Source organism: Manacus vitellinus, unplaced genomic scaffold (assembly GCF_001715985.3).
Source record: "Manacus vitellinus isolate BGI_N305 unplaced genomic scaffold, ASM171598v3 scaffold_13_pilon, whole genome shotgun sequence".
Classification (NCBI taxonomy): Eukaryota; Metazoa; Chordata; class Aves; order Passeriformes; family Pipridae; genus Manacus; species Manacus vitellinus.
In genome coordinates, this window is record NW_021938999.1 from 11,434,071 (window position 1) to 11,454,469 (window position 20,399).

The 20,399-nt window shown below is 39.0% G+C and overlaps 1 protein-coding gene across 1 annotated transcript in view; it reads left to right on the forward strand.

Annotated features, from left to right (window-relative positions):
- RELN (reelin) overlaps positions 1 to 20,399 on the forward strand; it is a 265,985-nt gene that overhangs the window by 113,958 nt on the left and 131,628 nt on the right. Inside the window, exons 7-8 of the mRNA XM_018068188.2 lie at positions 5,802 to 5,898; positions 9,445 to 9,496. Coding sequence (XP_017923677.2) covers positions 5,802 to 5,898; positions 9,445 to 9,496 — 149 coding nt within the window. The remainder of the gene's footprint in view (positions 1 to 5,801; positions 5,899 to 9,444; positions 9,497 to 20,399) is intronic.

The following is a 20,399-nucleotide window of genomic DNA, read 5'->3' on the forward strand; positions in this document are numbered from 1 at the left end:
AGTGCTGGAGCACTGTTTCCAGCCCTGCTTGGTCCTGGCCTGCCATGATTGGAGTGCGCGGCAGCAGCTGCCTCGTGTGCGCAGATCCCCCACCCGGGCCGTGCCACCAGGGGCCACTTAGACTAAGCCACTCCAATAATTTCTGAAACCATTATTTGTGTAAAGATGAAAAGAGAAGTATTTGTATTTTCCTATGATCTTTTCTGTTCACAAATCCTACATAACACTGGCTTGGAAATGATTAATATTTTCCTGCTCCTCCTGATCCCCCGTCTGGCATGTGCAGCTCTGGCAGACATGTACCATCCAAGTGCACGAGCAAAGCATTTTAGTGCTTCTGTGTGTGTCTGATTTTATGAGTCCCAACAGAGCCTGTGTGTCACTCCGTTGCTGGGAGAGGCCTCACATCAAATAACTATTTTACACAAGGGCACTGTATGATTTCCAGAGTGATTGCCTGGTTTTTATGGAATTCTGCTCTTTCAAATACATTAAAAGACACATCTTTCCCAGCAACCATCTGTTTCTTTGGAGGCTCAGGAACAGGGAAGGAGTGTGTATGAGTGTTTCTGGAGCTGTAGAGGGAAGAGAACGGGAAGGTTGGGATGGGGTTCTTCATAAACAGAAAAATCACAGCACTTGGGAATGAATTCCTGACCTAAATCAAAGTTTGGTGACTGAAAGAAAGAAGGAGAATCTGCTAAAGTGGGAAAGGGACAGGAAGAAGTGGAGGCAGGAGACAACACATAAGGAGAAGGAAGGAGGAAGATTTCTGTGCTGAGAATGCAGTATGCCTCATGGGAGCATGCCTTATCTTTCTCATTTTCTGGGGATTCAACCACTATGAGGATTTTCTTGTGTGGTTTGTCCAACTAATTTTTATATTATTTCCTCTTAGTGTGCAATCATGTCAGACTATGATTAATTTCAAAGTCCCCAACCCATAAGCAGAAGTCTGCTTACTTAAGCAAAGATTTTCTCACTTCTTGGGTCTTACTTGCCATTAAATTTACAAAGATCTCTTGTTTTGTGAAACAAATAACCTTCACACATTCATAAATGTTCAATTTATTTTATGTCTGACATGTTAGCTATGGAAGTTAAGGTAGGTAAGTGATTCCCAATCCATGGTAAATGTAGCACCAATGTTGATGCTCAATGGGTCACTGCTGACTTGTGGAAGTAATTAAACAGTAATGTTTAGTGCATTTTTCAATGAGTAGTCCAATAGTACAGGTGAGTGGTGGTCCATGAGACTTGCTGGAAACTGACAGGACAGTGTTTGATCAGAAAGCTCAGAAACTATGGAAGTAATGGATTTCCTCTGTAGGGAAAGGGAATCTGTACCATGTACCACTTGCCAGGGAAGGGTCAGGGAATGGCTGGATGAGAAGAGGTCCAGTATGAGTGGTATCAGGAAGACTGTCTAGGTCATTGAGAACCTGTTCCTGTGACCATCTTGCCTCCATGTAGCCTCATAAAACTGCAGTGGAGAGTATAAAAAAGGTGCTATATAAGAGCTAATCTAGATCAAAAAAGATCAAATCTAGAATAAATACTGTTTAACCCTATGATAAATAATTTAATGTGAAAAAAGTTGCATAAATTAGTACAGAGTAGATGCCGACATTAATGTATGTTTCTGTATAAACAGTTTTAATAGTAGTACTGTAGAAAACAGGGGATTCAGTACATTTAAAAGAAAAAGAACCTGTACAGAAGCTTGTTGCTAGCTAAACTCTCCTTCCCAACTCGATGTCATGTTTCATCTCAAAGCCTATCAGCATGCCAAACAGCAATCACTTACAGAAGACACGCTTGTCAAAGATGACATAAAGAATAGCTGAACATGTAAAATCAATCAATAAGAAACAGAGATTCTCTTGGTCATCACTTCTTCATGGTGTATGAGAAATGTACAGGTACAGTGATATTTCCAGTGGCAAAGAGGTGGAGGAAAGCTTTGTGACAGCAGAGAGAGGTCCTAAAGTGGTTTCCAAATTGCACTAAAACTGTGGGATTAAACTTCAGAAAGATTTATGTTTAAAAATCTCTTGGCAGTTTGAGATGTTTATCTTCTTTATAGTTCAGACATCACAAAAGACATCAGTCAATATAACATCCACAAACTCAGGTATTGTAGAGGGAAACAAGATGAAAAATAGGGATGGGGAGACAGATGTTTCCCCTTCAGCAAAGTGAAAAACAATAGCAGAGAGAGGTGGGACTCTCTAAGTCAGAGATGAGAGCGATGGCAGGTCTGCAGAGAAGTCATCTCCATAAATGCGACACATGTCAGCAGTGGCAGCGAGTACCAGCTGTGAAAAGAAAGCTGAACTGATTTTAATGTGCTAAGATTTTAGACCAGGCAGGTGTGAAAGATAATGTAGAAAGCTGCACCCAGCCAGGGCAATTAATACTGTCTCCTGTTTGTATAAATGGAAAAGAAATTAACCTTCCTGTCTTCACCAGGAGAGGAGCAAATTGGATCGTTTCTAAACACGTAGTACTATGACGATGATCTGAGGAACAGCAGATCAATTATCTTGCTCTTCATGCATTCTTGTCAAGCTAATGAGCAGTTTATTGTCAAAGGTAATGCATTTCAAAGAGAGCACAAAGGTTTGAATCAGGATTATCAACAGACATCTGATTTCTTATGAGAGGAGTTATCCTAGAAAAGATGAGTGATGATGAAATTGCTGCATTATCAGGATAATGTTTCTGGATTTCCAGACAATATTTCATAGACCACATTACAGGAGTAGAACAGATGAACAACTGAATCACTTTTTATTCGTTGAAATATGAGAATTAAAAAATTAAAATATTTCTTGGATTATGTATCCTGACCTTTCACAAGGCACTAAGTGATCCCTATATAGTATTCACGGCAAAGTTTTCCTGCCATATCTGTTTCTCCCTGCACATACCGGGAGTCCAGGCAGATGTTCCAATGTACTCAGAAATGGAGGGGTAGACAATGAAAATAATTTTCACAAACAGCCATAATCCTACAGAATTCCAGGTATTCTTCTAGTTCCTGTCCCTCTGTTCTTCAGTTATCAGAGTTTAGGCTCAAGTAAAATTTAGATAGCAGCAAACACGTCCTCTGTGAACTCTGTGACATGCTCATACAGGTAAAAAACCTCAAAGATTTTTTTATATCTTTGACTTTGTTTCTGGAAGTGGAGTTGAAAGTGATCTTTAATAGAATCTCAGCATAAGGTAGGGATTTGGAAATTGGGAACAAGACATTCATCTTTGACTTCTTTAATGGACCTGAGCATAAGGAAGCCAGGCCTATGCTGAACTCACCCAGGACCAACTGAAGAGACCCAAAATAAAATGTGCAACCAATTATTCACCACATCTATGCATCTGAAAACCTAACATCTGTCACTCAGCAAACCTCAGTACTCATAGACCTGCAGGGTGTTGTTCGGGTTATTGTACGCTGGCCAGAGTTAACCCATTCTGCCCAAAGGTACCCACACTAGTGATTTCTAATCGCTGCCTGGGTTTGATCAGCACCTGGGTTTGCAGCAGCCCATCCTTTTGATTACCTGGCCCCTGTAGGGAAAAGCTCTCTCAGCCCCATGGGGTAGCTGACAACACTACCAGCTTCTTCCTAACAATGCAGGTGAAGATTTCATTTGCCCTGTCCAGGACCATGGTGGGGTGATGATTTTCAGATACTCAGGAACAGAAAAATCCTGCTCCAAGGAGTTTACAGAAAGACTTGCAGAGGTTTAACAGAACACTTACTAACGAAAAGACAGACAAACAACATAAATTAAGAAAAGGGTTGGAAAAAACGCAGATCCAAGGAAATTTGTGTAGGAATCACCTGTACATTGATAATATGTATCAATTATCTATGTTCTACTATGATCACTGAAATCTCTATCATATATGTTGACAGTAAGACCCTATCTCCTTGGGATTTATTCCTTTCCATCCAATTTTCTGTAAGATCTGCTGTCCAGAAATTAGCCAAAGAATGAAAAGACAGAAGAAAACCAAACCTTTACACACTCTTAAACTACATCTGGACTGTGGTCACGGGAATGTGTACTTTTGTTGACATTATACATCAGAAAGGGTGGCCACTTTGTATGAGAGAAGCCAAAGAAAAAACTGCCTAAGCACCCCTTGTATAAGTCCATTGCAACTGAAACTCTAAAAAATTTCAGTTATCAAAGTACAGAAAAAATTCAGCAAGAAATAGGGTTTGGTGTGAGTTCACCTTTGTTTATAACGAAGCTGTTGCTGGAGTAAATGTTTGCCTGTAGTTTTGATGATTAAGCTGAGCTTTGGATACCTGAAGGCAATGCTGGTCAGTACCATCTCAGGCAGCTTGTTGGGGGCCAGGAGTATCTCAAATATTTTTTGAAATTCTGCTTCTCATGCCAAGATCCAATGCCCTGATCCTCAAAGGTGAGGGAGACAGCCCTTTCCATGTGTTCTGCAGTCAGGTTGCCCACAAAGTCCTTCATATTAAATTAAGAAATATCAGAGCAGTTGCAATTAGTTGCTTCTGCAGCACTTACCAGCCTCTTTGAGAATTTCTTCATAGTTTTTTCCCTGAAAGGTGAGCAGAGTGGTAACTCTGTTAGTAGGAATATGGGATATGACAAATACAAATAGAAGCAACAGCAAATCCCACGTTACAGCAGCTGAGCGGTAGGAGCCTCTTGGTGCACATTTTTGGGGAGGGTCTGCAGCCTCAAGCCTCCTGGCCCTTTGGAGAAATAACCCTGCAGGAGCAGGACCAGAAGAGGAGCTAATTCCAATCCCTTGTCCTCAGCTGTTCCCTATGGTAACTCCACAATGGTGGTTTTATGTATGGTATATAAAATGTGCAGCGAGGATTTTGTAGGAAGAGTAACTTCAGGGTAAGTTATACATGTAAAAGTTCAACTTGGTTGCCCTTGGTGAGATGTTTTCCATTCCATGAGCAGGGACACCCTTTTTTAGAGGGTGTTGCCGTGGGAGTTAGGTGCTGAAAAAATCTCCGGAGCAGTTAATTAGGGGTGAGATAAGAAAGGGTTTATTTTGCCGAGGCTAAGATGTTACAAGACACATGCTCAGATCATGCCTGAGAGGTTACATTTTATAACACCATCCATCCAATCCCAGATGTGTCCACCCTGTGGCCTTAACTCTGGTCTGCCCCGGGTCCACCCCCTGAAAATGGGTCTGGGGTGTGTTTTGGGACCCTCTGTTCATCCCATCTTCATCTTCATCAGAGCACAAAGGGTACACAGTCACCCAATTCTTGACCGTGGTCTGTGGTTTAGGCCCTGATATGCTGTTCTGCCAGCAATCTAGGCCTTGCCTTGACAAAAGACTAAACATTTCTACTGGATTTGGGAGTAGGGATGATATAGGGAGCATAGAATGGGGTAAGAGGGCTAAGGAATGTGTAAACAAGGGTGCTACAGGGAAAAGGAAAGGGACAAGGGACAAAGGAGGGAGGGTTGCTGCTTTTAAAATCTACTTATAAAACTTATAAGGCTTACCAATATTAGAAAAATAAAAAAAAACATTAGGGGCTTAAGGCATCAAGGGGAAACAATTTGCAGAGTGAAGTACTTACTCACAAGGGCCTTTCACAATGGGCAGCTCTAGTACACCATACGTACAGTTGCTCAACCTTTATGCTTACCACTGTGATAACAAGTAGTCCAGTTTGAGCACCAAGATAAAGCAGTCTGATTCTACAGTTTACAGGCCTGGTGCAGTCTCGAACGTACAGCTTCTGGTTTCCTTTTGAACATGGTGTGCTCTTCCCGCAGGTCTGAGTGCAGTAACTGTGAGGTTGGAGAGCACTGCGGGGTGATAATGCACGGCAACGCCGTCACTTTCTGCGAGCCATATGGTCCCAGAGAACTGGTAAGTGAAGGCTGGCTCACCTGCCAGGGCTGGGGCTGCAGGCTATGAATCGAAGCTGCGTCGGCTGCAGAAATGTTGGTGTGCTTGAGGAGTTCAGCAAAGAGGCTCTTAAGCAAGGTGATAGGCCCACAGAAGTGCACCCAGGGACTTCCCAGCGTTTTAAACCATAGGTTTGCAAGGGACAGTGTCTTGATCTGGTGTGTATTCAAGTTATTTAAAGTATCCCTGAAATGCTGAAAATTCAAGGAAATAGAACTGTGTTGTCAAAGGCATCATTCTCTTTTTATTTCCAACAATGAAATAGAGACAGGGTTCATTTTTCTTCTATTATTTTATTAGTCATGTCCCGTTTTTTCATGTAGCTGTTGACAAATGTTAATTTGGTTGTAAAACATCACTTGTGGTCAATGAATCCTACAGATTTAAATGCAGCCTGGAGCAAGCACCTGCCAGTCTCAGGAAAGTGTATGTAACAGATTGATCCATGATGAACGGGACAGAATTCATTTTGTTAGGGGTTAGTTTGGTCATAAAATTGCTATAAGAAACAACGTGGTGCAATTTGCATTAACTTGGGGTCATCTGGGGGTGTGTGGGAAATGAATTGCAGTACATATAACCAATGCCCACACACTGACACTGGGCAGATAGCTGCAATGGTGAACATAAAGTGGGAGCTTTGGAAAGAACTGAAAAATTAAAAGGCCAGATCAAAGCCTGTGTAATTCAAAATAATTTTCATGTTTTCAACAGACTTCTGAGTGGAGGGAGAGGCTGATTAGAGCTATTTGAAGAGCAAACATGGCCGAGGGCCATAAAACAGAAGTGGTTTTGGCCAGGCATCTTCTCTTAATTTCAGACACTGAGAATCCTTTTCACAGGGTTAATTTTACATCCTTAACTGAGACCAGAATTCAAAAAATGCAATGTACATATTGCTACTGTGGTGAATGATAAACACATATAAAATTAATTTAGAGATTTTACAGTTAAAGGAGAATTTCACTCTCAGCCAGCTCCAGCCAGGGAATCCTGTCAGGGATGCTTAATTGACTCTCTGCTACTTTGCATCCTGTTTAAATATACTACGCTTCTCTAACTACCTTGAGAAGAGATGCATTGTTATATGTCCTCTGCAGAAACTAAGTCACACCACTGGGATATTTTTCCCATTTTTTTAATTCATTTTTAGTTGTAGTGTTGAGCATAGGTAACACTACTTGAAAAACAATCTATTTATGACATTTAGCAAACCCAGGGGCACAGCTCTGAGAGATTTGACCTGTCATTCATTAACTGTCTTCTCCCTGCTGATATGCAATTTAGACTATCCTTAGTAATTGGGAATTGACTTCAAAATCCAGTGTTGGACTGTATTTGTCGTATTGCCATGGGGTAAATAGCACTACCATGGAATGAGGAACTTGGAAAAAATTTGTTAGGATACCAAAGTGGTGTGATTAAATAATCAGCTGAAAAAAATCATCATGCTTATAAGCAGCTAGCAGCCAAATAATGAAAGTATTTATAAATATTATGGCAGTGTTGCAGAAAAATCAAATCTTTCTGAAGGAATGTGCTAATGGCTCAACATTATGGATGAGCACAAGACAGAGTTCAGGCCAGAAGTCTTATCTAGTTTTATTTTTGAGTATGAACATACATTTAAATCCCTATTGTCTTAGAAGTAACCTGTTTCTGATTTGTAGTAGACATATGTCTTCCTACCACAAATTTTAAAAACTGTTTTATTTCTCCATGAATTTCATTAATCCTATTCTGTCTCTGCTCGAAATGGCTCTTGAAATCTCTGTTATTGTGAATGGCTCCTAATACATGGATTACTGCTTTAAAATACTTAGTCCAGAAGAGTTGTATTTGCAAAATATATTATATCAACAGCTCTGACAGCTGCTGGTTTGCTTCCTTGACCTCCTTCTCTTCTCCTGACTCCCAACAGCTGCCTGTTACTGCAGGCAGAGGGTTTTTTGTTACCAACTGTCTCTGTTGGTGAGAATTTACTACTGGCAAAATCCTGGAAAGATGTATGGCATCAGAGCTGTTGCAAGCAAAGGAAAATATCTGCTAAAGGCTACCAGTTTCTCTGCAGTGTCTGAACTTTGTAGTCCTTTTCAGAACTTTGAAAAAAGTTTTTAGTAAGTCTAAGGCTTTTTTTTCCAAAGCATTGCTGAAATGATTCACAGCATAGTCTCTTCTAAGTCTACATGAACACCTCTTCTGCGATGACCGATATATTTAATTTCTTGGTGATATGAGCCACTGAACCTTGATAAAGGTTTTGTTTGCAAATTATAACTTTCACAACATAATTAATTGAATGTAAACTAACATAATAGGTTCTCATAACTCAAATCAGAAAGCATTTTATTATTTGGCACGATAAGTGTGATACCTAATACTGAATTGATCCTGACAGAATGACTTAAATGGGAATGTGACTGTATTTTTAAAGGGGTTGTGTAAATGCAACTTCCCTATTCTTGTTTAAAAACTGAAATTGCCTGTTAGGACATTTAATCTTGTTATCACCTAATCTTCAGTGCATTTCGGTGAAGATCCCATTCCTTAATATTTATAAGAAGATCCTCTCTGTATGTAATATGTATGTAGAAAAGAAACAAAACACGCCAAAAACTCATGCCAACTCATGCAGGTCTCCATCCATTATTTTCAAAGGCATCATTTAATGAATAACTCAACTAGGCTCACACACCACCACCATGGCATGACTTGCTTTTTATGTAGCAGTATCATAAAGTCCAACTTTCAAAATAAATTGAAAATAACTAGGTGGCCTTCACAACACACTAGTGTATTTTATTTTATAGCATTTTCAGGAAAACAGTTCTAATTTGAACTATTGAAATATGGAGGCATTGAAAGAAGGAAGGAAGAGAGGCCTCAGAGGAGGGTGTTGTGCTGAGTACAGAGGCAGCTGCTTGGTGTTTTCTGTAGTTTCTAGGTCTTGTTTGGATGTGAGCAGTGTGTAGATGCTACTACAATATTTCATTGTACATATTACGTAGTATCGCCAAGGTTTTGTTTGCTTTGGTGTTGAAGGTTGAAATTCTGTTATTTCCTCTTAATATTTCATTATTTTATGTTTACTTAATGTTATTTTTATTATTTACTAATGGTTATTTTTGGTTCTTGTTCTGTGCTGGGAGAAGTGAAAACTGTTCTGTATATACAAATTTACGCTAAGCTGACCATAAACCACAGAGTTTATTTTTTCAGTCTTCTAAACAGTGGTCAAGCACCAGTGTTGCACATAAATGTGCTTTTCTTTTGGTAGACATCAGTACAATGGAAAAAAAATCCAGCTTTGACGTATGATGAGATATCAATAATCAAAATGACATAACAAAAATTTCCATGATCACTCAACCTGAAAAGGCTGGCAATTAACAATTCTATGCACTGGAGATGTAGATGGCTAGAGATTTTCCATGCTTTCAAAGAAAAACAAGAGATGAATGTATTGTTTTCCTGATCTAACAAAACTGTTTGCTTCTCTTCCCATAGACCACCACTGGCCTTAACACAACTACTGCATCCGTCCTTCAATTTTCCCTTGGTAAGTTTAGATTATTCTTTCTCCTGAGAAAGTGCAAAAAGTAATTTCTGCAAAGGAAAAAGGGCCTAAATTTCAGGTTTACCTTTCTGGTTGATGTTCCATTTGACATGAGGGATTTAAAATATCTTTTAAAAACTGCAGTTTATTTATTCATCTCCTGATCTGGAGCTCCTAATCTAAATTTTGGAAACCAGAAACTTCAGTGGATACTCTGATGGTGAGAGACACAGTCATGTTTGAGTTTTGGTTTTTTATAACCTGACATTTAACAATATAATCTCTCACTCTTTCTCTGAAGTGTGATTATTGTTTCTAAAAAAGGAAGGTTTTTAACACTTAACCCTCCCGATATATTCCAAGTTACACCTAGGTAGTGCTGTTTTTAACACATTTGTACAAAGAGAATAGGTGAGGCAGACTGAAACTAAATGCTATTAAGTTCATATTATCAATGGCATGGTTGAATGCTGTATTAGTTAGAACACTGTGAGTTATTGAGCATTTCACTGTGCAGTTGTGGCTATAAATTCTGGTAGAAGTTGTAGTTTGGGCTGAGGGCAAATTCAGAACACAATATGTTAACTCATATCTCAGTGTTCAGAATGTGAAGGAAAAATGTTCTTGTGATATAAATGGTTCAATAAAAAAGCAAGCAGGAAATGTAACCTGCTTCCACAGTAGACTCCTGGGTATGTGTTTCCAAATCATATTCCTATTTTTAAAAAAAGTAATTCTACGGAAATATCTCAGCAGACATGTGATTAAACTCTGGAAATCTCAGTTGGAAATAAGAACTATCAGGTAGCTTGGCAAGCAGCTTGGTTTTTTTAATAGATTGGAAATCAAAATCATGGAAGGCTTAGAAATATATAATTTAAATTTGTTTTTTTACCTGAAGTTGTTCCTTTGGGTATTTGAAATCATCATTATCTGCAAATGACCACAATGTTAATAGAAATAAGGATTGGTATAGATCCTTTTATTTTGAATTACTGGCTTTAAAAAGCCAGAAAAATTTATCCAATCCTTAACTGAGTTATTGCATAAATATTGGGCACCTCAAATGAAAACCAACTGGCTGCTGCCCCGCAGTTTCATTCAGCTAGTGGAAGGGTAGCAGCTCACTTGATCCTCTGGGACATGTCCCTTGCTGGCAGAAGCCTTCCCACGTTTGGAGTGCCCAAGGAGAGGTGACTTCTACAGTGCTGCAAGTTTGTGATGATGGAGGAATTGCACTTTTCATGAAAATGTACAAAATTCGTTGGATTATCCTTGCAGTGACCCAGAGTGGTTAACAGCAGGGTAAGCTGAATGGGTTGGTAGGTATATGTTTGCTGTCACAGCTCAGTGACTAGTGGCTGATGCAGGCCAACTGCAGAAGGGTGCGGGCTCCCAGAAGCTTCAAAATTAGAGTTAAGATTTCAGTAGGAGCCTTAATTCCTATCAGCTGATGAAGGTCAAATAAAAAATATGGTAAGAAAAGGCTGAGCAGAAAATAGTCTATATGACAGGATTGTCGTGCATACGTGCTAAGAACACTTTAAACCATACCAGTAGAAACCAGTAAAATCCTTGTGATGGAGCAGGAGAGGGGTGGATGCACACCTGAGCAAATCAAATTTCAGCCTGAAGTTCAAAATGTGTCCTATTTCCCCATGTTCCTGTGTTGAGCTTGAAATACAGTGCAGATTGGTTTTGTAACTGATAAAAACCGGCATGAGCCAGGAGACTGCTGCTGAGCTCAGCAGTACTTGGCTTTAGAATCCAGTTTCCAGCTTATTCCCAAATGTCCGATTTAATCATAACCCTATTTAGGGATTCATCCAAGGGAATTGCCTTTTTTTTTAAAGAATGTTTACCACTTTCTATCAACCATGGAATAGCTTAAGCTGTAACCTTCTGGGGGTATCTTTGTGTTAAATTTGTCACATAGTTTTGGCCACATTAAAGTGCATACCTTTTAATTTCTTTCACCACTAATTATGAGATGGAATTTTATATTTTCAGGTATATAAGCAGATGAGAACTAGGAAATGAAGCAAAAAAAAAAGGATCCTAGTTTCACCAGAAATGCTAGATCCTTCTAAACTATGTGGTCAGGAAGGGTAACACACTAGTGAATTTTTCACTAGTTGATATTCTGTGTAGTTTCCTTCATGTATCACCTATTTGGTAGCTTTGCCCTTTAAAGGGCAAGGCAGGTGAAAAGGTGCACTTAAGATGAAGGCTTAATTAGGATAAAAAGGTAATTAGTAAGGCCTTTTCAGCATGCAGGACAACATTAATGTGCAATATCCTTTCTGAATGAGAGAAACTTGTCTGCCATGCAGCATTTACTCAGAGCTGGTGGCTTTGCCTCTTGGTCCAGGGCTGGGACGATACTTACATTCATGCACTCTCTGTCCAAATGTGCAGAAAATTTCAATTGCTTCAAATATCTTAATCATCCTTCACTACATTTCTTCAAGACCAAATACTGACATGTCTAGCAGTTTCCTTACTGTTCAGTGGCATTGTTAATTGAGATATTTAAAGCAATGCCTTTGGGCTCTCTCAGGCCAGAACATCTGATTCAACAGCTTGGGAATTGCAGGATATTACACAAAAGCCTCTGGACTCAGCTGCCACACAATGTTAGTCTGATTCATTAGCTGAAATATTCCCTATTTCTCACTCCGAATCTCAGCCTTTTCCCCTTAGCTACATCCTTGGACATCTCCAAAGTTGAACGTGACCTGTCATTCGCATAGGCCACTGTGATGGAAGGTGACTCACACGACTGGGAGATTAGCAGCTGAGCTAAATACAGGAAGAAAGAGATACATGAAATCCATGAGGGAAAGAGGAAAGGCTTTAAGGGAGCAATGCCAAGGTGTGAAGTGTGCAAGTTGTTGTTCTCATGCATTGTTCCTTGGGTGTCCTCTCCAAGCAGATGCTCCGGTGGCAGTGGTGTTTGTTGTGGGCTGTGCGTGCTCTGCGTGGGCAGTTCAGCATTGGCAGGCACTTTCCATCCTTCCTTTCCCCACAGTGCCTCTGCATCAAACACCAAGATGAAGCTGAAGGTGCTGTGTTGAGCACAAACAGTCAGCCTGGCCTCCAGGGCAGGTGCTCCTCAGAGCATGGAAAACATGAAGATTCAGGATGCATGAGCAAAGGTGATCTTCAGTGCCTAAAGGGTAATAGGCCTTGACGCTGGAAATTCATTAGGCATCGTCACTGCTTGGATCATATGCTTAGTCCCTGCTATTGCTAGAGAAAAGACTTGGCATGAAGCAAAATATGGATCTAGCACATAAACCTTCATTAAAAACAGTTTTCAGTGAGGTTTTAGTCGTAGGCTTTAATCTGGGAGAGTGCTTTGTGATTCTACCAGATGGACTCTGTCTGTCTTCTCAGGAAAATCCCGATAGGTATTATCCAAAAGATAGGTCATTCATGTTATGATTTGCTCGCTGGTCTAGAACCACGAGCATTTGGACCTTTACTCATAGATTAAGTTTGGCAGTTTTCTTCTGCTGCTTCTGGGGTAGAATACAATAGAACTATTTCAGTTGGAAGGAACCTACAGTGATCATCTAATCCAACTGTCCGACCACTTCAGGGCTGACCAAAAGTTAAAGTGTCTTAGCATCTTTAAAATCATCCACTCACTTCTCTGCTGTCTATTGCTATTGCACCTTCCATTGTTCCAACTTATTTTCTGTAAACATCCATCAGATGACCAAGTTTACTGTTGATTACAATATTGGATAAAACCTACAGGGTTCCAGGTGAATAAAATTAATCTATTACAATCACTAACAATAGCTGGCAGCAGGTTGTCAATCTCCCTAATATCTTTCTAAGGGAACCTTATAGCAAGGATAAATGTGTGCATCTATTGATTTTAATATGCTTAAAATATTACTGAAGAAATATTACTATTGGTATTCAACAGATCTACATTTCCAGTACCCACTTTGTCCCCATTTTCTATCTTCCCCAAAAGGAAATTAAATGCCAAACTTTCTGCTTTTACATGCATAAATATTTCGTTGACAATCTCATCATATAATCACTTAAACCAGTAACAAAAGTAATAATTTCTCCAATCTTGTTCAACACACTTTCCACTCTTGCAACTTTATTTTCTAGTTGAGTAATCACCCCTGCCTTCACTTCAAATTTCTTGAGCTTCTAAAATCCGTCAGACCGTCAGCTGTACTTAATTGCAGAGTAATGTATTACCTGTGGTGACTTTAGATTTATATTGGCATGTTTTTTAAGAGATGTATGAACAATACACATACCAAGGACTTCCATGTGGCTTAGTTTATTTACAGTCTGTTTTTAATGCTGCTAATTTCACAGTCCTCAGTGACTGTAATGGAGAAAACTATTTAAAATATGCTATTGATTGCTTTTGATTAGCATATGAGTAAGGGTCACTGATTTGACTTTTGACATAATGACTTCAAAAGCATTTTCATGTCATGTCCTGCCTCAGCCTAAGACATGGGGTTACTGAATCATTAACCAGCAGCCTCTGCTTCTCTTCCTCAACTACCAAGGTCACTAGGATTTATATGAGAGCAGTTTTACTCAGAAAATCCATGGGCTAAGGGTCTCGGTGATGTTATTGAAGACAAAGCACAGATAGTGTTTATCACCTTTAGAAAAGAAAATGCAATTTTTTCAGGCTTATTTTTTTCCTTCATTTTTTTGTAATGGCAATTTGCCATTGTTACCAGTGTGAGTCTTGCAGAATTAAATTTTATAATGTATTTGATTATGTAGATAATGAAAATATTTTTTGCTTTGATGTATTTCAATCTACAGATTATTATTATTATTTAATCATCATCATCATTAGAATTATCGAATGTACTTTGGATTAGTCCTTACCTGCCAAGCTTCTGTGCTTCAGGAAAATAACATTTACTTCTCTATTAACCTCAGCAAATAGGAGATCACAATAGACAAAAAATAATCTTACAAAAATAAATAGTGCAGCTGATTCACTGACCTCCATGTATTTCTGTGGAGGAAATAGCAGTCTCTCTGGGCTGTCCCCTGGAGCAGCATCTGGAGGGCTCTGCAGAGCATCTGTGCAGGATGATGATCCCTTCTCCTTCCCACCAGAAACATCCCAACTCCTCTTTGGCTCAGCCGTGTTAACAGCGATGACTGCATTTGGCCCTGTATGACAGTCTGAAGAAGACATTTATCATTTTTGTCCTTACCATGTTTTAATTCAGTTCTGGTGGCAGCTGGTATATTGACAGTAGTGCTTTTGTGTTGTCTATTTATCCTCTGCTTGGATTCAGACCACTCGATAGAAGACATCCAAACATGTTGTGCTAAATAGGCCCTAGCTTTGGCTGAAAGGAACCATTGCTGATGATTTCCTCTTAATTTTCCTTTTGTTTAGTCAGTTTTACAATTAGCCGAAGCTATCGGATGACTGACGAGTGCTGTAATAGCCATTTTGTGAGATAGCACTGGGCTTACCCTCGGCAGAACTGAATAGACATGAGCAATCTCCTTCAGAATTGCTGTGAAAATTCACTCCTATGTCTCTAGAGAAATACCAAAGTGAAAAATAACCCCCTTCTGAATTCAGCATGGAAGAGTATTTGCTCTTTTAAATCCCCCATTATCTTGTTAGCTGAACACGAAAAAAAACCCTCATTGAAGAAACTACGGTGACAAATGTCTTGGGTACATTGAGCCACTTCCTTTGCTTTAGTCACCTGCACAGATAATTTCCTTCAGTGACCCAAATTTCTTCTGCTCCAGTGTCTTCCAGGAAGCACCAGGTTTTATGTGCAGGCTTGGCACATCCATACAGTCGTGTTCATAGTGGTACCAGTAGGGAGGAGGCAGTTCTGGTGGCCACAAGTCAGATAGACAATCTTGCATTAGGCAAACATAAAGCACTTTTGGACTAATTGGATTTAATTGCCAGGAAACTGGCTAATAAAATTTTGTTAGAACCCTGTCTGAACTGAGCTTAAAAAATGCATAAAACTGGTTTTTACAATAGGTTTCTTGAAGCACTACTGTCCAAACCTTCATTGCTACTATGTTTAGATCCAGTTCCCTTCTAAGCAAAAAGAACACAGCACGGAGTATATTTGAGCCTCCAGTTGTTTTGTCCTAATTTCTTTCCTATACATTTGTGAAAAGCTTGAGAATTTGATATAATTCAATGCCAAAATTGCGTCATTCACCGTTCTGCATTTCTTCTGCTTGCTTCATTTCCCATTTTCCCCCGATAAAATCATGTTACATTTTTTTGATTGGCTACCGAGATTGCTATTTGCTATTGCCTGACATGAAACCTACTAGTTTCCTTTTCCTGGTGGAAAAGTCCTTTGAGTTTATGCACATGTTATAAATTGCATCTAATGTGAAAGAAAAGCACAGGTGAGTAACATCATCTAGTACTCTTCACATAGCATGTGGATATGTTGGGTGTTGTTTATTGATGCTGCTGAGTTATAAAACAGGAGCTGCCTAGATAATACCTAGATTGAAACCAGGGTTTAAAGTTGATGCTGCATTTGAAAGACATTTTAATGGCCTTGGGGCAAAATGATTTGTGTTGTTTTGGCGAGCCCAAGGTTCCAATGAAATATTGTCTTTATTACTTCTGTACCAGGGCTTCTCAGCCACTGTTGGGAATTAAAATGTGAGCATTACAGATTTACTACATGAAGAAAAGCAGAAAAGATAAAGAGAGCCTCAGGATTCAGATCCAGGGCAGGTGGCCATGCCACCACCTCACACTCAAACGTGGGCCATTATGGAATTGGTCTCTGCAAATAATAAATGCTGGATTAAAGATGGACTTTCATCTTAATCCTGCTCATATCATTGTATGAGGATAACACTTCTGTGTGATTAAAAATGGCCATTTTTGAATTAACTCAAACAACAAAGCATCTGTAGTACCCAGGGAGGAAGCAGAGAAGCCCCCAGCTCAGCAAAATGCTCCTGGCTCTTTTTCCATTGGGCAAGGGAAGGGGTTTCCATGAAAGCAAAAGCATATAAAAATAGAAAAGTCCATCAGGAATTGCAAAAAAACAGCTTTTACCAAACTAATTATTGTCTACCGCCATATAAATTTAAAGGCAGGCAATCAGTTTTATAGAGTTTCGGAAAAGAGAGACGCCTCAGCTCAGAACTTGGCTTGAGAAAAAATATTTCCCAGATTTTCTTGGTGCCAGGGAATTTCACTAAAGTGGGCAAGGAAAGGACTTTCAAATCTCTACATTCAAGATACCTCCTTTTACGCAGCAGTTCTTGGGACCAATGTATGTTTTCTACTGCCTCTCTAGAATGGACTGGCTGTAGGGACTTGAACAAAACTTCCTAAATTTTAACTATCTGAACCCTTCCTAAGGGTTTTTTAATACCCTTACCAGCACCTTATGGTGCTCACTGTCTTGATTATAGACCTTTGCAGCTGACCCAGGCTGCTAAACACAGTTACACAAAATGTCTCTTTTTACTTACTGATACATATTTGTGTACTACTGAACTACTTTAAGATGGTATCATTTACATTTTGCCCGGCTTCATTGAAAGGTAACCCTCTGCCTTAGAGGATCTCCACACATTAACTATTTAATAGCAATAATGTTGAAGCATATGATATGTGTATACCAGTAGGAAATGCTTACTGAATGCAGGGGTTACTACTTGGTCAGACATTCAAGAACAACTATAAGAGTATTTTTGGAGCACTAATGATACTGTTGTTTCGGTAGCTGTAATCCCTGTGTGTCCATTTCATCCAGGCCTTAACAAGTTTGCTCACTTCACCTTCAGAAAGGTGCTCTTTCCAAGATTGGTGCACTTAAGAACGTGTTTAAATTTAGAAGCATCATGTAATTATTTATTTGGCAACAGACATATTACCCAAGCACATACCTGCTGGCTATATCTCAGAAAGAGATGTTATAAATAGCTGAGCATCTTTACAACAGAATAAATTGGAAACAGGCATAAGGGAAACACAGCTTTCTGCCTGGTTTATTTTTCTCTCCTTAATGTTCTCAGCACAAAAAGCAATATGAATTCTGATCTGATCTTGTTCATTAGAAGAGAACAAATTTGTGTGAGCGCAGGAAGCACATCATATCTCTGAATATAAATAGACTAAGAGGAAGTTGAGCCAGATAAGTATTTCCTCAGACTTCTCATCTATAGGAAATTAGCTGCATTAATTCGTAAAGAGTACATTTGCTGTTATTGGGAATCCTGGCAGGAGGTGGGTGGGAAGAGACCCATGGGTGGTCACCTGGTCCAGTGCTCCCCCCATGCTCCAACCAGGATCACCCTCTGGGAAAGGACAGCTTGCTCAGGGCCCCATCCTCCTGAGGTTTAGCCTCAGATTAATTTTTAGGACTTCATTTATGAAATCCTTATGATTAATTTTTATCAAATGTATTTACTAATTATTCTTTCCATATTTTTCAGTTTTATAGTGGAGGCTTTTAGCATGCTTGTCAACCCTTTATTTTTCTTTAGATGTGAATAACTACCCAGCATTTCCAAAATAGAACAACAGCCTAAATATGCCACTGAAACAAAGGTAGCTGCTCCCAGAAACCTGTGGAAAATAAATGGTTGAGATTTTGCATTACAAAATTCATAGTTTTCATTAACTCTAGAATAGCTCTGATTTTTATGGAAGGCAAACACCATTGGCATTTTTGTTTCCTAGTGTCAGATATTTATTTCAAATTGTTTATCAGAACACATACACAGATGCAGACAGTCAAAATCCTTTTCTCATAAGGGAGAGAAAAGCAGCCAGCAATAAAAATATTTCTTCCCATGGAAAGGTAGGCTATGATTATGAAATAGCATACAGATCTTACACTTTTTAATTTGCATATTTTTTGACTCAGAATATTTCTTTGTGCTCTGCACTCATTCTATAAACAAGGTCAAGCTTTTGAAAATAGTCTAAAGATCTAAAATGTCATAATTAAAAATCATATTTGTAATTAATTTCAAAGTTGTTGCTTCAAAGAAAAATTAAAATGCTCTTGTGACCTTCTCTTGAGATCAAGTTTTCAGAGACAGAATGGAATGAACAGTGAATTGCATATTTCTGTACCAGAGCTTCAGGTATATCCAGCACAAAATATTCCATCTTTTAAGATTGTTAAAATAATCTGGTTCTTGATCAGAAGCCAATATAAACATACACCTAAAAAAAATTAGAATCCATGGAGCATTCATTATACCAAACTGTAAGGTTCATTACTTTAGAAAATACTATTAGCAAACCAGCCAAATTCGACTACTAGTAGTTTAAACTATCCAGTTCGACTTATTTCAGGCGATATCAGCAAACCATAATCCTTAGCAAACACTAATCATTATTCATCCCATTAACAAAATGAATAAAAGTAATCTAGTGTTAGATAAACAGGATTCTTCTCAGCTCCCTTTTGTTTTTCAGACTGCAGTCAGGACCCAATTCAAACTCTTCTACAATTTTTTTGTGTAAATCTTGCTCGTGCAGTCCCACATTAGACTCATCCTCCTTAAGGCCAGCATTAGATCTCTCATCTGCTTATCCACGGAAGCACTTGCAGGAACTATCAAGAGGTTGTCAAGAGGCGTAGGACGTCACACTCTATAAGGAGCAAAATATTGCTTCCCTTGCAGATGGCACCCAGTTTTATCTCAGCAAAACATGGGCTTCTAATCAATGTTGTTAAGAAATCTTAGAGACCAACAGCTGTATAACTCGGGTTTCTGTAAATCTGGCACAGTTGGAGGCAAAGCTGTAGTGAGAATTAATTTTGCCTGCCATTGTCAGCCTGGATACAAATAACAGAATACCTGGATACAAATAGCTGATATGTGGTGCCTTCATAAAATCCCTCCTGAAATACTGTGCTCTTAGTACTTCTACCTACATGATATTTGAAAAAATAAGGTATGTAAAATATTCACTAGTACTTTAGATAACATTGGAGGAACCCAAAATCTATTTAACAAGACCTAAAATTAGGCAAAAAGCCATGACTGTTTCAGCTGGACATGCTGGGGGTGGTCAGTACTGGTCAGGTCCTGGCTATGGGTTACCAGTCCTCTGAAATAAGCAGCAAAGCAATTGAGAAACATACTTTTGTTTCCTTTTTCTATTCTTTCCTGTTTAGCTAAGCAGAATTAACAAAGCAGCTGTCAGGAGATGTTTAGCAATCCCATACTCTGCCAGTCAAAACCCTCCTCTATTAGCATCAGTGCCTGGACTAAACTTTGAGAAAATTTTATTTTATTGAAATGTGGCTTGGGAAAAAATCCAAGCATGTAAAGCACCAGCCAAATAAATCAGTGTTTCAGAATATTCAGCATATGAAAATGACTGGATTTTGTAACAGAAGCTGCTCATCATTTTTGATAACAGACAAAATTGCTGTCTGATCTTCAAATGTATCATTTAAAATTAAATCCATAAAGGTTGTCTCTACACTAGCTGTTTTCCAAAAGTTTTGGAAGTCTGTGAACTTCAGATGAAAGCCTATCAAAAGGAGTAAAATAAATCCAAAGGAGAAGAATACTTTGTTCCTGAAACACAAGGACAAGCTTGCCTGTATATATGTAAAGAAAAAAATTGGTTGTTCTTGATTGGAGGATGGTTTGTTGTGCTCCCTGCCTCCAGTAGATAATTACATGTGCCAGCCCTTAATATTGAAAGTATAATCCTCACTCTTAGTCAGATTTAGCAAGCAACATCCTCACCAAGGCATTGGTTTTGCTGTGACATACTCAGTTTGAGAAAGAAATGGCATTTTTCTCTAACACGGTGACTTACTAACATAGACTTCTTTACAGCAATCATGGTGCGTGTTTGCTACCCTTTTTAGTGGCTATTTCAAAACCTGGGCTTTCCTGA